This window comes from Balaenoptera physalus (genome assembly GCF_965194825.1).
Source record: "Balaenoptera physalus genome assembly, chromosome: X".
Taxonomy (NCBI): Eukaryota; Metazoa; Chordata; class Mammalia; order Artiodactyla; family Balaenopteridae; genus Balaenoptera; species Balaenoptera physalus.
Window position 1 is genome coordinate 96,812,021 of NC_138903.1, and position 16,930 is coordinate 96,828,950.

Below are 16,930 nucleotides of genomic sequence, written 5' to 3' on the forward strand. Positions count from 1 at the left end.
AGAGTAATCTAGACTCTTTCAGAAGTCTATTTCTGACTTTTTAAGCACAAAACAGCTATTTCTAAGGCTGCTGTCAAGTCAAAAACAACAATTATTTTACTGTCTTCACTTTAACACCAGTGCCTGATAGATAATTTTCTTCTACGTGCATAGCCTCAAGGATTCATCAGTCACCAAGTCCTGTTTAGTTTCTGTCCAACCCAAATCTCAAAAAAGCAATACATAGATTCCTTTTTCTCTGTGATAATAATAATAATGCCTTACATTTGCACAGTGCTCTCTCCTCTTCAAAGTGCTTTCACGTCTATTACCTATAGCCTGGAGATTCCATTTCAGGCTGCACCAATTTGTCATCAAGTAGAGATAATAAAACAGAGAGCTCTGTACAGTCAAATTCCGAGAATAAGAGAGTGTAGCCACTCTCTTATTATGGAATATATCCAGCTGTGGCACTACATCTGGAGACCAGCCGGAGGCAAAGGCTAATAATGGGAGCTGCAGGCATCTGAGTTACTCGCTCAGATGTGTGTTAGAGGGTATCTTCTGGCCAAGGAGCTCAAAACCCTTTAACTAGGAAATGGCTTCTAGAGGCCTTCAGCAGCTGAACAAAACTGTGCCAGCCAGGCTCACACCCACAAAATTCAGAAAGGTAGTCCAGGACCAGTGCCTGCCTGTAGCAGAATGGTCAAAGTACCAAAGGCAGCTTTCCTGGTCTCTTGCCCAGCAATTCCCTGAGTGTGACCCTAGACCAGTTACATCATAGTAACTTAGGAACTGGTTAGAAAGTCCCATTGTAAGGCCCCACAAAATCTAAAGGATTTTGCCCTTTAGAGGGATCAAAGGCTGAGGTTTAATCTGAAAGAATAAACTCTAACTGGGAATTTACAAAGTCAGCCCACGTGTGGGTTATACACTGATGTGTATATAGTAAAGCCTTCCCAGCACCTTTGCAATTATATTACTTGGACCACGGTCACCGCTAGCCTCTATGGCACCTTTGTGCTAATTAGCAAAGGGTGCTTTCCCTCAAGTAAAAAAATAATGTGAGAATATTATTTTGCAGCCTGTGGCAGCCCTGTGATGTTGGGCAGCTGTATATATCTGTGCAGGTACCACACTCTCGTTGACTCATACATCCTCCAGACACCAGGGAAAACACTCCACTAGCAGCTTCAGTATTCTGCGGACCACCAAGCCCTGCCTGCCAGGTAAGGCCTCTTTGTCAGGTCCGCCACCTCATTCCAGAACTAGGCTGAGAGGCCAGAATCTCTTTGCTCACTCCTGCACCACTCTCGTATAAGTTCCTATATGTCTACAATGTGAATAGTACCGTCTTAGAAGTGGTTCCCTTGTGCCGTGTACAGCCTGAATATCAGTACTGGCAGCCCTGACTCTGCCTATAGCCAGTGCCTAATACCTTCTTCCTGGAATCCGCCCTATTGCAGATATGGGTCTGCTTTCTCTCTTGCTTATTAACTTTTACAAGTAGTTAAGCAGAGCTTTATTTCCTCCCAAATCACCAAATTTGAGGGCTTCATATTTAAAGAAATTGAAGCCTGAAGAGATTAAATGACTTGCCCAAGGTCAGAAGGTTAGGTAGTAACAGAGCCAAGGTCTTCCATCTCCCACTTTGTTGCTCTTTCCTCCCATGGGCTTTCTTTGGTTTGGGGGATTTGTGTGTGTTTGTTTAAAGATTTAAACAATTCTCATGAACTTTATAAGCAAATGTTTATTAAGTCTGTGTGTATCCTACTTTATGAGTAATGAGGAAAAGGGAGGATATGGGCAGGTTTTATCTTTACCGAGCATGCACTATTTGTTTTGTTTTTTCTTTTAAGAGAAAGAATGATAAAATATTTCACTCATCATTCACTTTTTAATTAAGAGGAAGAAACGTCAAACTCTATCCACTAAAGTTTTTAGAAGTAATTTAAAGTCCATCAGTTTTGCACTAAGGCCATGTTGTATTAGCTAAGAGTCAAGAGAATTAAGTCCTAGACCTGGCTTTGCCTCAAATTCAGGGGTGGTCTTAGGGTAGCTACCTCATTGGCCTGAGCCTCAGTTTCCTCACTGATAGAGCTGGACGACTTAGATGATTTCTAAGGTCCTTTTCAGCTTTGATGATCCGATTCTGTGATGAGAGAGAAAAGATGGTTGGTGCAAAGGAGAGGAGTGGAGAGAGAGCTATACGGGATATAGAAGGTGGGAAGATAGAAAAAACGGCTCTGGAAAAGAGAAATGAATGGGGAGGGTGTGCGGGGGAGAGACAGAAATGAGACCAAGAGAAAAACACACGGAGAGGTTGAGAGACAGAAGGAGTCAGAGAATAAAGAGGGAGGATCAGTTCAGTGGGTTCTCTCTGAGTGTGCCAGGGTTGCACTACTGCCCACCTCACCCCTCTCCCCTAGACTGTGGCTATTAGAACAGATCCTGACACATCCCCATTGCATCAGCCAGTCATAGCTCTTTCTCCCCAGCAGTCTGCTCAGCTGGCTTTCCTTTTACATCTCACAGAGTATCTCTGAGATAAGGGCTGATTTTCCTGTACAGTTCCGAAGGCTATGCATCTGCGTGTCCCATCAAAGTGTGAATCTGTGTCAGTGTATACAATGTTATGGCATGTCCTAAAGAAGCCTGTCCTTTGTTATTAGGTATCTGCTACTCCAGGCACATTGTCTGGAACTTCCACACCTTCCAGTAAAAATTCTTATGAAAATTCGGTTTATTCGAAACAGAAACTAGATAATGAATCTTTAAAACACTCCTAATAGAGGGCTGTTTCAGAAGGCACACTGGACCTCTTTGTTTGGTCTGTTGATTCGATTGACTACCACTCTCTCCTGGAGTCCTTCCTCTTTAGCTCTAGCTAGGCAGTTTTCTAGCTTCAACTGTCTTCCTTTGCACCCTGCCATCAGCCTAATCTTGACCTCATGGTGTGATATTATTCTCACTAACACCTTCCTTTTGTGCAGATAAAGTCCCCCTTTGGCCCACACAATTCAGAAACACCCATGATCTGACTGACCAACAACAGTCATTATGGGAACTAACTCAACTGTCTGCTTCCTTCCAAAATGAGGAAATATCTGACAAATTCTTAAAGGCCAATTACATACAGATGTTTATTTTCTCCCTTCTTAATTCTACACTATCACCTTCCAGCTCCACCAAATAAAACATACCACAATTAAACACATAAATTCTTCTGCAGAATCAGAGAATCATAGCATATCTGAGCCAGAAGAGGCCTTACTCTTAGTTCAGCAATTCTCAACCCTGGCTGCACATATAGGGGAACTTTTAAAAGAAATACCAATGCCTGGGCCCACCCCATACCAAATGAATCAGAGTTACTATGCCTGGGCATAGGTATTTTTTCGTTTCCCACAGAGATTCTAATGAACAGCCAAGATTAAGAATTTAGTTCAACCCCTCAATTTACAGATGAAAAACCAAGAGACTGCCTTAGGTATTGAGATTTACTTCAGAATCTTAGAGATGTCAATATATTTGTAAAGCCATCAGCCCCATTCCATTTGACATTCAGAAGATTATCTTGAGATTATCTTGCCTTTGGTCTTTGAGAGAGTAGAACTGTCAATTCCCCAATACCTCAAGTTTACATTTGAATCAAATCTCCTCTTTGATTAAATTAAGTTCAAGGCAAGATCCAGAGGTTTCCTGCTCCAAATTTAAGTCAACACACTTCAGGTACACTGAGAAAATATATGCCACGCTAATCTTGGCGTTTTTATGTAGTTATAAATTATTTATCCAATGAAGGAGAGCATTCACTCGGAAAATCCAATGGTGGACAACCTAAAAACTCATTCTGGCCTGTTTTGGACTTTCTTTGTAGTTACTATTGAAGTTGAGAGTGTTTGCTGCTTTTGGGAGTATCTTCAAACAAAACAAGGAAACCATACTGGGAAGGCCTTACTTAGGAGGGACAGAAAGGCAGTCTAGTTTCCCTTTTACCCCCTGCTTAACTCTTTCCTGCTGAGAAGAAACAGTTCGTCTCTCCAACTGATTCAAGATTTGTTCTGGTTGCCAAATTCCAGTATCTTAGAACAAGGGGTTGGGGGTGGTCTCTTAAAGCTTGAAAGACAGAAATTTAAGTGAAATAAAAAGGATTTCTATTTTAGACATCAGAAGGTAACCTTTTACTGCAAGAGGAAGTACAAGCTGAGAAAAGGAAAGAAATGAATAATTTTTTAAAGATTTCAGTAATATCAGAGAATAACAGGTAAAGGAAGAACAAGCAGTATTTGAAGGGAAGAGCTTGCCCCAAGCCTTACTCTATATAAGCATGTCTCTAGACATCCCATCACAAACAGTTCACTCAGGAAGTCATTTCTTCTATTATTGTATCTATGTCTTCTGGAATGAGTGACATGGTTAAGTGTTTGGGCCTCACGAACTTTTTTCCACATTCATAGTAAATACATGGTGTTGAAAGATCAATGAAGTTGGAAGTAAGTAGATTAGTTGCCGAGGAAAATCATCGTCAAAAATGTCAATCAAACAAGTCTGTAAGGGGATAATGGACAAAAACACTTATCAAAAGGAAAGACTTACCAAAAGCCTCAATATTTTGGCACAAAGACTAAGTAAGTCCTACGTCACTGCCTCATTTTAAAACCCAAGAAGGCAGCAGATTAGATAGCTGTTGGATATCCTACCTCGTAAATCGCTATGTTGGAGTTTTCATAGGTAGCTGGAGTTAGGCTCCCTGAAGAAAAGGAGAGCCTTGGGGACCTTCCACTTTGGACCTCCGACGTGATCTGGAAGCTTACACTGGCACGACTTCCTCTCTGTGAAAGGATTAGAAAAGAAAGTTTATGAACAAAATTACCGTGATTAAGGACAGAGCATTGAGCTATGGTATAGACACTGTGCTTACATGGTATTTTTTTCTTCTTTAATTCCTAAGAGAGTAACTCTATGAGTTGAGCTCTATAAACATGAGATTGATTAATTTTTCCTATCCCCAGCAGTTTTTTATGCTAGGATTCGTTCTGTGCTTCACCTCCGTATACCACAATTCACCTCCATATACCACAAAAGAAAGGCAAAGCTTTGCAGATATTTCCATCTCCTAGAGAAGATTAGAGCTGTGGATTTTTGGGGACAAGAAAGAACACCTGTCATAATTTAATTTGGGACCCTCATTTTATAGACAAAAATGAGAAAAAGATGAGAATCTAACATTTTGAAAAAATCAATAGAAAAATTAGGACAGAATCCCACTGTTCTGGCTCTTAGGCCTAGCTCTTTATGTTATACCATCTTGAATGGCATCCTTTTTTGTGCAGGCAAGACTAATGGCAGAAGATATCTCAGAAAGCTATAAGATGGTAGAGAGTGAGAAGATCATCTGCCCATGATTTATAAGTCTGATGTTTAAATAGGCCAAATTTCTTATTTCTTTATTTGTTAATTAGTACACATAAGCCTGGTAAGAGAGGGCTAGGAAGTGTACAGTTGAATGACAAAAGGAAGGGTTATCTCCAATCTGTGTTAACTTTTAAAACTGAACATCTTCAACTGAACTTAATATCTTCAACTGAACCAGCAGACGTACTTCATATGAAGAAATAATAAGTCAACAAGTTCCTCATATCCTTCTCCACGTCTCTAAATATGCCTTTCTTAAAATTATAGCAATTCAGAGTTAGCAGTTACATTTGGTATTGTCTAGTCCATTCCCCACCACCAACTCCAACACTCTCATTTTACAATGAAGAAACAGAGACCTAGAGAGGGACTTAGGGACTGGAAGAGGAATGTAGATGTTATATTTCCGGTCTTGTGTTCTTTGTACCACATCATGCTTTGTTTCACTCTTGCTTGCCAATAAAAATTAATCTTAAGCAGTTTCGCACACTCTGCCCTTAACAATCTTTGATAAACTGAAGATCACCAGTTGATTTAGCCCCGAGTTCAGTTCATTCTACCAAGACAAGACTATCACAAAGCTCCAAGGCAATAGTAAACTATACTTAGCTCCTAATGTGTTGAAGTCCCAACAGCTCAAGATTCAGACAAGATGGAAAACTTGACTCTTCACATAACCCTTGCATCAACCTGAACTCTCCTCAACAGAGCAAGGCCAGAGAGGAATCCACTTCCCTTTCATTCTTTATTTTCATATCTCAGCAGGAGCACCTAGATCTGTATATTGAGATATAAACCTCTCCATGAAGGGCAAAGGAGAGAGCAAGAGAATCTGCCAAAATCCACATATATTTGGGCTTCAGCTTCACTTTCTTCTAAAAACTTCCTTTCCTGACCTGACTTCTACTGACCTGCCAATTTTTCTAGACTGAATTAATTTTTTATTCACCAAGAGTTTACACTTTCAGACATTCCATTTGGATGGAATTCTTGGCTTGGCTTCTTGACTGATTAGACACAGCCAGCTGCAAGTTTGTGACTACACAGCAGTTAAGGAAAATATATGCTCCCCTTATCTTCTTCCATCAGAACCCATGATACAAGCCAAGTGCCAAAAAGGATCTGGAGGCCAACGGCTATGTTCTTCTAGGAAATGCCATCCCTTTCCACCTGGGCCAATACAGTAAAGAAAAAAGGAGAAGAAGAAGAAGAAGGAGAAGAAGGAGAAGCAGCCCTGTAAGGCTATCTATCCCTGTTGCTATTCATTTTTATCACTCATATGGTGAGAAGTGGTGATGATTGTATTTTTTAACTCTCATTATGTCAGAATTTATGCACAAGAGAAAGAAAAGATCTATTATCATGAACAAGATTTTAAAACCTTAGGCACTTTGCTCATCTGAAGGTAGCACTATTCTGTTATTTATGGTGACTTTGTGAGAACTGGTATGAAACCCAAATATATTTTGTGTCTCAGTAGGAAAGAGAGAAGGCATAGGTGGAGGAGGTTTTATATTTACTAGACTACTGCAAGGCCTATAAAAAGGAGAGGCTAATTCAGTCCAAAATTGAACTATGTTTATTGTTTTGACACTTTATACCCAAAACATCTAGTTATATTGAATATGACAAATCCAGACAAATTCCACCACTTGAGTTCCAGTGTCCTCTGGTGGCTTCAAAAATAGAGACTAACATCAATAAGTTTCGATGGCATAAGGGCAGAATGTAGCTTTCAGCCACAGTGATCATTTTGGCATTCAGCAATACATTTCCAGGAACATGATATCAACCTTACAAAAGGATCTGGTGATTTAAACAAGTAAGAGCTAGGGTTGTAATTGAGACTTAAAGCAAACAGCTGAACTTTTCATTTGATTCCAGATGCACAGGGTATTATCATGTAAATCCACTCTCACCCAGCCAACTAGTTAAAGCATACCTTTTAGTGTCACATTTAGGCAAGTGATCAGTTCTGTCACAGAGATAATTAATTCTCAGATCTGGTATGCTGGTGTAGCAAAAGTAAATAGCACATAAGAACAATGTGAGGTGTGGGAATCCTCTCCCTACACCCTGCCACCACCATACTAGAATTTGCAAAGACTAATGTCTTATTTTGACCACATATACTGGGCACAAAGAGACACAGTCTCCTACTACTAGCTGCATCGGACAAAACTCTTCCCTACACATTTTCTTTTCCAAGCTCTTGTTTGTGCTGTTTTCTCTGCCTAGGAGGCCTATAGGGGTGAGGCAGGTAATATAAATTGATGAAATAAGTTGAGTATAAGACAATAGAGAGTGATGGGAAATGTGTCAAACTGCAGACACCGTTTTTGCAAATTCTTCCGAAAATGGTGACTACTGAAGAGTTTCAGCCAGTTGCCACAATGATGCCCAAAGTTGATAGATCTTCCAACCTATAAAGAACATCCAGAAATCCAGGTTTTTATGTATAATCTCACAATTCCAAAATTCTGGCTACAATTTTTTAAAACCATAAAGGTCAGACAAAAGTGGTTACCAGTTTGTGACCTGGGACCTAGACAAATCCTCTCCCGCCTTCTTTAAGACCCAGATTCGGTGCTGGGTCTCTAAGAAGCCTTCCTCCACTGATCTATCTCCTCTTAAGTTCTACCATATTTCTAGTGTCCTCTGTGCAATATGGCATCTACCGACTCGTGTGGTATGATTTGTCTCTCTGACTTGACTGTAATCTCCATGAAGGCAGGGACTACATGCCATCTCTTACAAAGCCTAGCCCAAGGCCAGGACATAGTGGCAGGCACTCAGTGAAAAGAGCCAATTACAACACAATCACAATCAGAAGAGAACCCCTGGTGACACTTAACTTTCTTTCACTAGTTGATTCATTCACCACTTTTAAGAGCACCTATTACACTATCAGCACCACATCAGGTGCTATGGGCTAACATTAAAACAAGAAAGATGTACCTCCACCCTTGAGGAACTAGCAATCACATGTTGAGTCCAAATGTACAAAAAAAGGGCTATATGAAGTCAAAGCTACACTATTGTTCAAAGTGCGCTGCATCACTGTCTCAAAACTAAGACAGCACTATCCAATAGAAATGTAACATGAGCCACATATGTACTTTTAAGTTTTCTAGTAGTCACATTAAAAAAAACCTAAAAAGAAACAGGTGAGGTTAATTTTAGTAATATACTTTATTTAACCCAATATATCTAAAGTATTATCATTTTGACATATTAATATTTTTTAAAATTTTAATGAGATATTTTACATTTATACTGTCTTCTAAGTCCAACGTGTATTTTACTCTTACAGCACATCTCAGTTCAGGCTAGCTACATGCCAAGTGCCCAATAGTCACTTGTGGCGTGTGGAGACCAGCTTGGGCCGTGCAGTAAGAGAAAGGGATGTTCCTTACCTTACTGCCAAAGTGGGGTTTGATAAACGTCACATCCTCCAAAGTCAGTAGAATTCTGTTGGGTCCTTTAATCAACTGGATTTTATTTATACGACCTCTGAAACAAGCATACAATCAGAAGGTCACAGGGGGCGGGATGTTTTGCAAACCAGGGGTAAATTTGCCCTATGATAGAAGTTAAAAATATATACAAGATAATTGAGAGAATAACCACACATAGATGTTTACCACAGTATCCACAGCAAAGAGAGAGAACAAGCCTGGTCCTCATAACTTGCAATGTTACAAAGACCAAAAGAGAAAAGTGAAAATGCTATTAAAGAGGTATCAAAAGGGAGAGTGCTGCATGGGGATGGTATCTCAGACTAATAAAACAGTGATTCCACATCGAGGGTACATTCAAAACAACACCTCTGAATACTTTTAAAGAACTCAACACCTTTTGTCATATGCCATAGTATATATTCTGATAATACCAAGGCCAAGAATCATTAATCTCCATTTTATAAATACAAAAAACACATTAAAGAAACAAAACAAAATTAAGCAAATTATGTGAGATCCCATAGCCTGAGGCAGAGCTGGGACTTGAATCCTTGGTGTCTGGCTGTGGGCCCAGATTTCTGCCCACAAGACCACTTGTCTTGCAAAGTTGCATCTATACGTTGCCAAAGCAACAGGTTGAAAAGTGGAAAAATTCAATCAGTTGGTTGCTTTGTCTACATGATTCCAAACAAGTGGGCTGACGGAGTTTTTTTCCTTTGACTGAATTGGTCTCTTGTTTAAAGAGTCTTGTCTCACAGTTTAAACCTGATTCTCTCCAAACATGCCCATTAATTTGCGGTGAATGCAATTATTTCTTACAAATCAATTACTAGACACATAGGAGTTTATGATGTCTACCCACACAGCCAGGTGGGTCCTCAGCTGAGCTAACTGAGCAACCTGAGGACCTGAAGGGAACCTTGGATTAGTCCGTGTGGTTGTTTTGTTCTGTTTTGTCTTGGGGGCTCTGATAGCTACAGTTTGGCTTCACTTTTTCCATAACCCCTTAATGGTCACCCTGTGGAATGTATCAAAGCCGACAGCCAGAATGGGGAAAACAACCACTGAATGAAAATGCTTTGTCAAGTTGCTCTAAGAAGTCTACAGTGTCACTGTAGCTTTAAGTACCAGCAACCCAGACAGTTTTTCTCAGTGATTCTACTGATTTGTAAACAAACAATTAATGTGTTTCTAATTGTCTGCCAACAAATATGTCCCTTATCACTGTGGGAGCTGCTGCCCTGCAGAGAAAATTAAAAGAGCCCTGTAGTGAATTCTTGGGTAGAGCACATGAATCTTTTGGCAAAGTAAAGCATCACTCCCTAACTTATCTATTTCATATGTGCAGTGAATTGTCTTAAAACAGGCACACCTGTAAAAATAATCATGCTACAGAATACACTCTAGTAGAAGAAAAACTGGACTCTCAATCCAGAGACCTGGGGTGTAGTGCAGATTCTGTCATTAATTAGCCAGATTACCTTGGATAAATAATTTAACCTCTTCATGCCCCAGTGTCCTCATCTATCTAGCCAGATAATAGTCCTTGCATTACTCGCTTTATAGAGTTGTTTTGAAAATCAAATGAGATAATATATGTGAAAGTGCTCCGAAAAGCGCGAAGCACTATGAAAGTATAAGAGCTCATTATTTTCATTATCATCATTAGTATTACAAAGCACGGGAGAGCTTTATAGAAAGGCGAGGCAATCTGGTTCAGAGTAGGGAGAAAGGAGGAGTTCAAAGAATCCTTTGTTTTGGGGTGGTTGGGTTCTTTGCACGTCTTTCTTTCGGAAGAAAAAAAAACTTAAACAATCAAAACACAGAGAAAAGGAAGGAACAGAGAGCCACTCTCCTGCAAGTAATCACCATCTATTACAGAAACTCATCAGCCGCTCAGCTCTTCTGATTGCAGCCGCGGTGGGCAGAGAGAGGGAGGAAGGCAGCAGAGAGAGGGCATCTTTTGTGCTTTGTTAACTGAAGAACCAAGGCCCAAGTGACTCTGGGAAATGATGTGCCTCTCTCCCATCTCTGAGTTTTCTGTGACCACTTGAAGTACCAATTGTCTCAAACTCATTTTCCTCTCCAATCATTTTCCTCTCCAGTCTTCTTTGCCCTTCAGCCCACAAGATCCAAACAAACCCCCCCCCCCCCCGCCCCATGACTTTGTTTTCTTTTTTTCCTTCCCTTCCTGAGAATTGCAGGTTGGGCTCACTCTAAGCCCAAAAAACCAGTCAATTCCATGAGAAAGACCAGTGAGATCAGTCATTTGGGGGAGAGTGGGGGGGAGATTGACAAATAAACAGCTAAGTGACTCCATTTTCCACCTTGCCATGGCATCTTTTGGCATTGGGAAGCCAGAGCCTATTACTCTTCAAATCTCCCTAGAGGGGGAAGATTTTGATTGGAGGGCATTTATTTTCACTAAGTATCTCATGATGTTAATTAAAAACTTTATTCTTTGGCAGCAGCTAAAGACATTAAATTTCTGTTCTGAGCAGAGATATGTCACAGTCATAGAAATTGAAAGAAAAACTTCCTTTGAACTACACTACTGTCTTTATCAAGTGTGCTTTAACAATGCATAAGCTACCTACTCTTTTGTGTGGCTTTATCAAGTTTCTAATACTGGGGAGATGGATAATAGTGGTTTTTCACAACGATGCTAACATTCTCACACTAAGAGTAACACCTGTTATAGTTTCAATCCAGGATTTTGCAGACTCATTAGAACATCAGAGCTGGAAGGGCTCTTAAAGATCATCTAATCCAATTCCTTCATTTCACAAATGAGAAAATTCTGGCCAAGAGAGATTTAGTGTCTTGTCCAAATTTACACAGCTACTTAATACACTCTAGACATGTTTTTTCTTGGAATTTTCCAAAATAGCTCCACTCCATTCCCTACCAAGTTCTTGTCATATTGTTGTTAGGACCACCCACAAAGAGATAACAAAGGTGTGGTTTGCAGTGTGGAAAGGGTGAAGTGGGAGGGGTATGGCTGATTTCATTTTTCATTTTTCCCAAATCATCCTAATGTGGGGAGAATCCAACTGTTAAAATGCAAAGATTATAAGAAAGGGGTGTCATATTAAGCCATCTTCAGCCATTTATCCCTGATCCTGAATTAGTTCGTCAGAGTAGTTGGTCATGTATTAAATGATCTGAGGGAGAAAAACAAGGACTTGATGATGTTGATGATCAGCTAGGATAGCTTTTGTCCAAGGAAGAAGGACAGTAAAAACCTGGAATACGATACCCTGGGCAAAAGAGATTACTGTCAAAGTGAAGATCCTGGGCTCCCAACAATCAGCAGGAGAGTCCCACGTGCTTGGGGAGGAGACGAGATTTACTGTTTCTTGAGCACCTACTGTGAGTCAGGTATTGTTCTAGGTACAATACTTGCTTCAGTTTATTTAATCCCCGCTACGGTCCTGTGAATGAATACCATTATTCCCAAATCTTAGGTTCTAGCCAAAGTCTGCCTAATTCTTGGAACTTGTTAAAATATCCCAGTCCATACCTACCACTCCATACCATTTGAGGAAGGAAGTGGTTATAGGAGACTCTGCCAGTGGAAAAGGGAGCACAGCTAGGGAGTAGGCAGGCCCTAAAGTACTAGTTCTCTTATTTCACGATAGTGTTGAGAGCCAGATCTACTCACAGGCGACAACACTGACAACACAGCTGAGGAAGTTATTCTTGGCATCATGAAAACACTTCACTCTAAATGGGGCCGCTAGGGATGGTAAATCACTACGGAAAAAAGAAAATCAGTGGGTCATGTAATGAGGCAATTGTACTGAAACATGACTTCCCAGAAATCAATATTAACAAGGCTATAATGGGCTTGTGTTTTTATATACAAAAAGAAAAACAATGTACCTTATAAAGTAAGCAAATCCATTAATAGACAGCAGGGCTATAAGCAAGGCAAGGCAGACCATCACAGCGAAGGCAGGGTCGATGCCTGCAGAGAGGAAGAGGAGGGGGAAGAATGGCATCAGAAAGAGGCTGTAAATAAAGGGCACCACTGAGCGACTCCTCGTGCTTTCTGGTGACTCTAAAATCAAGCTACATCTACCTAACTTAATTCTATTTTTCTCCAGCACAGTCTGTCTTGTTGACTTTATGGACACAGAAAGCAATTTCACTGTTCTGAAGCAAAACCACTCACCGCTCTGACAATAACAAATCACATGTTATCTCACCTGCGAAGGGTATTATGTTGGCTTCATAAAATAAAAGACCTTTTTAATTCACCTGAGCCCATAGACCTCGTGAGTTATAGGTGAAAAACGTAACACTTGTCCTTCAAGGGTCAGTCTGGTTTTGATAATTAGTGTTTTCACTAGGATGTAAATTGTCCTCTGTAAAATCTACGTGTTTGGATAGATTACTAAGATTTCAGAGGGAAATATATGATGAGGCAAGTAAAGAGGTAGCTGGGTATGTCACACTAAAACAAAGTAGAAGTTGAAGTCTATGTCAAATAGATGCATTTGGTTTTAGAAGGGTATGGGGTACACTTGCATAGGAATAGTATATAGATCCTTCCAAATTTCCCCTCTGGCTCTCAGAGATTGGATGGAGTTTCCCCTCTTCCACAAACTAGAGGGGTTCCATCAGTCAATCAAATGCAAGTATTCATGGGATGCCAACAGCGTTGGTTGGTTGGAGGGTATAAGAATTATTAGCTCTGGTCCCTGCCCTCAAGGAGCAGTCCATTTGGGAGGAAGAGACACAATCAATACACAAGAAACAACTGAAAAGCAATTTTGTGCTAAGCTGTGAGGTACAGACTTTTAGTTCAACGGGAGTTCAGAGAGGAGAGGGTGGAAAATGGTATTTCTGTGGTGGAACCTGATTGAAAGGATTTGGATACATCAAGGGAAGGACAGGTGAATTTTCTAGCAGGGGGAACAGTCACAGATCACAGCCTACAAAAGACCAAGAAAAAGCATCGTGCCTTCCTCTTATTAGAAAAACCTCTTTGGGGGGCTTCCCTGGTGGCGCAGTGGTTGGGAGTCTGCCTGCCGATGCAGGGGACACGGGTTCGAGCCCTGGTCTGGGAGGATCCCGCATGCCGCGGAGCAACTAGGCCCGTGAGCCACAGTTACTGAGCCTGCGCGTCTGGAGCCTGTGCTCCGCAACAGGAGAGGCCGCGATAGTGAGAGGCCCGCGCACCGTGATGAAGAGTGGCCCCCGCTTGCCGCAACTAGAGGAAGCCCTCGCACAGAAACGAAGACCCAACACAGCCATAAATAAATAAATAAATAAATAAATAAAAATTTTTTTTAAAAAGGGGGGGAAACGAAGTAAAGGAATTTGAACAAAATTCAAATTCAGCAAAAACCAAATGAAGACCCCTCTGGATTTAAAAAAAAAAAAAAAAGAAAAACCTCTTTGGGAGTGGGATCCTTTTAAAAACAGGTAGGGGGGGGCTTTTAAATTGTGGATGGTTATTCAAGGCTACAAAGTACCTATCATGGTCCTTATTATTTTAAATTAACTATGTAGAGTGCCAAGATGTTTATGTCACCTAAATGCAAATGATTGATTCTATGAGTGTCCCAATATTAAAATATGCCTTCTCCTAAGAGGTTCCCTGTAACCCAAGCTGAGCCAAATTGACTACCATTGATTTTCCATTTCTTACCTCCTTGGCAGATCTTCCCTTCTGCAAACCAGCATTTTGCATCTGCTTGAGGGGGCCTGCCACCAGGAAAGTGAATTGGGGTCTCTCTGAATCGTAGCAGCTCTGTTTCCATGTCCACAGTGTAAGTACTGTGGAGTTCCCATTCTTTCCAGTTGGTGTCCAGGATTACATAGTCTGAAATTCCATTTCCATTTGAATCTGTCCTTATCAACTGGTTGAATCCATAGAACTGCATGTTTCTGGAATGCTGAACCAGACTGGCAGCACTGGCCCGTCCATTTTCTTTCATAGCATTATTCATGGCTTGTGCGATAAAGTAAATTGAATTGTAGATGGTTCCAAACAACGGTGAAACCTATTTTTAAAAATTACAATTATCTTGAGCCCTAGTCACCCTAGAGCAATCTCAGAGTGTATTCCAAGCCTGTGTTCATTATTAAGGGCTGCACGTCTGAGTGGAGGTGAGCTATGAAGACCCAGAGGAAAAAAAAAAAAACAATTGTTTCTCAGGACTTGCTTGGTTTCTCCCCTGAATTTTTCTGTTTTTCTCCCACAGGCCTATCACATCTTTAAATACATCAAATATGACAATTTTATGAGCAAACCAAGTCATACACAATATATTTTTATGCTCCTAAACTAAGATAGTGATTTAGAGTTATAAAGGGCACTAAAAAAAAAAAGTATGAAATAGACAAGAGGCACGCAAAGGAAATTTACCAGGTTAATTACTAGTGCATTATGCATGGTAAAATCATTTGCTTGACACTACTTGAGTGGTAGGTGTATGTGGTAAGACTATAAATAATGTGTCTCCACAGTCCAGGTCTGTGTCCCGACTTAGTTCAAAATGGCTATTCTCCTAGACACGTGCTCCCCAGAGAAAGTGAACAAGTTCAAAATGGCTATTCTCCTAGACACGTGCTCCCCAGAGAAAGTGAACACTAGAAAACAGTTTTAAACATATACCCCAACTCATACACATGCAGACATGCACACTGACACACACACCCACAAATACAGAGCCAAATGTTTTTGTGTATGGAGAAAGTAGGTTTTAATCAAGAATCCCATAATCTGTTGCTGTGCAAAGTGGCAAAGCTTTGGTGAGAAGCCACTGTAAAGCAACAAGGCTGCTACAATGGACAGCATGACTCTTCTTCTCATATAAATATGGTAAAAGCAACAGCATTTGTGTCCTGTGTCTGATACCCTGCTCATTAACCTTGTAAGTTTATTTTTGGAACAAACCTTGTATCCTTTTTCCAAAAAGGTGGGGAAGAAGAGCAAATGATCCCTCCATGCTTCCTCCCACACTGGCCATGGCTTCGTGGCTTTTCACAACATTTCACTTCTAGGATGGAGTTCAAGAAAGCTATGGTCATGCCATTTTACTAAGCTTCAGGGAAAGCTGATACTTGCTACTTCAGTTTCACAAGGTCTAGAAAACTATCCTCCTGTAACAATCTGCATCTGAATAAAAGGGTTTAAAATTGAGTGAATCATTTTTGTGCTAGAAATACAAGTCAAGATGCAGAGTGGTGTAGCAGCTAGCAAAACACTGCCATGCCTTGTAAATGTAGAGCAGAGGGTTTTCAACCCTGGCTGCACATTAGAACTACCTGAGGAATGTCAAAAATACTAATGCCAAACACAACCCAGCCAGCAAAATGAGACACTTTAGGTTAGGAACCCAGTAATCAGTATTATGAAAAGCTCCCCAGGGATTCTAATATTCATACAGGGTTCAAGACCAACAGTATAGAAGAAGACACACTGGCCTGGGGTCTTTTCCTAATGCCAGTATGTTGGGCGAGTTACTTATTCCCTCTCTCTGGACTTCAGTTTCTTACTCTCTAAAATGAGGATATAGAATCATGAATGTCTAAACCTTGGGAGTCATCTGGTCTAGCTATCTTACTTCCTAGATATGAAAGAGAGACCCAGAGGAGTTAAGTGATTTGTCAAGGTCGATTAGCAAACACTTGGCCCTGTCCAAGATAGTCATAAGATTTTGGTCCATGCCAAAATGTCCTTGAGATTTGGTCATATTTAGTCCTATCCAAAATGTCCATAAGACATTTGGTCCACACCAAAAGGTCCTGGAAATTTGGTCCTACCCAAAATGTCCAGGAGCATATTTGGTGCATGCCAAATGGTTTTGGAGAGGACCAAATGTCTTATGGACCAAATGTTGATGGACGTTTTGGTCAAGACCAAATATCAAGGACTTTTTGGTGTGGACCAAATGTCTTATGGATATTTGGGACAGGATCAGATGTCCTGCAATGGTCATGGTCACTCACCTAGGCATAAAATCAGGACTAGAACCCAAGTCTCTTGGTTCTTAGTTTATTTTAGCATTCTTGATTGAAATAGATGTTCTCTGTGGTCTCTTCTAGTTCTAAGCTCC

The 16,930-nt window shown here is 40.6% G+C and overlaps 1 protein-coding gene across 1 annotated transcript in view; it reads right to left on the reverse strand.

Annotated features, from left to right (window-relative positions):
- Positions 1-16,930, reverse strand: part of GUCY2F (guanylate cyclase 2F, retinal) — a gene marked incomplete at its 5' end in the record, with an annotated part of 83,494 nt that overhangs the window by 46,381 nt on the left and 20,183 nt on the right. The window contains 4 exons of the mRNA XM_082445690.1: positions 4,683-4,814; positions 8,814-8,910; positions 12,744-12,828; positions 14,518-14,872. Coding sequence (XP_082301816.1) covers positions 4,683-4,814; positions 8,814-8,910; positions 12,744-12,828; positions 14,518-14,872 — 669 coding nt within the window. The remainder of the gene's footprint in view (positions 1-4,682; positions 4,815-8,813; positions 8,911-12,743; positions 12,829-14,517; positions 14,873-16,930) is intronic.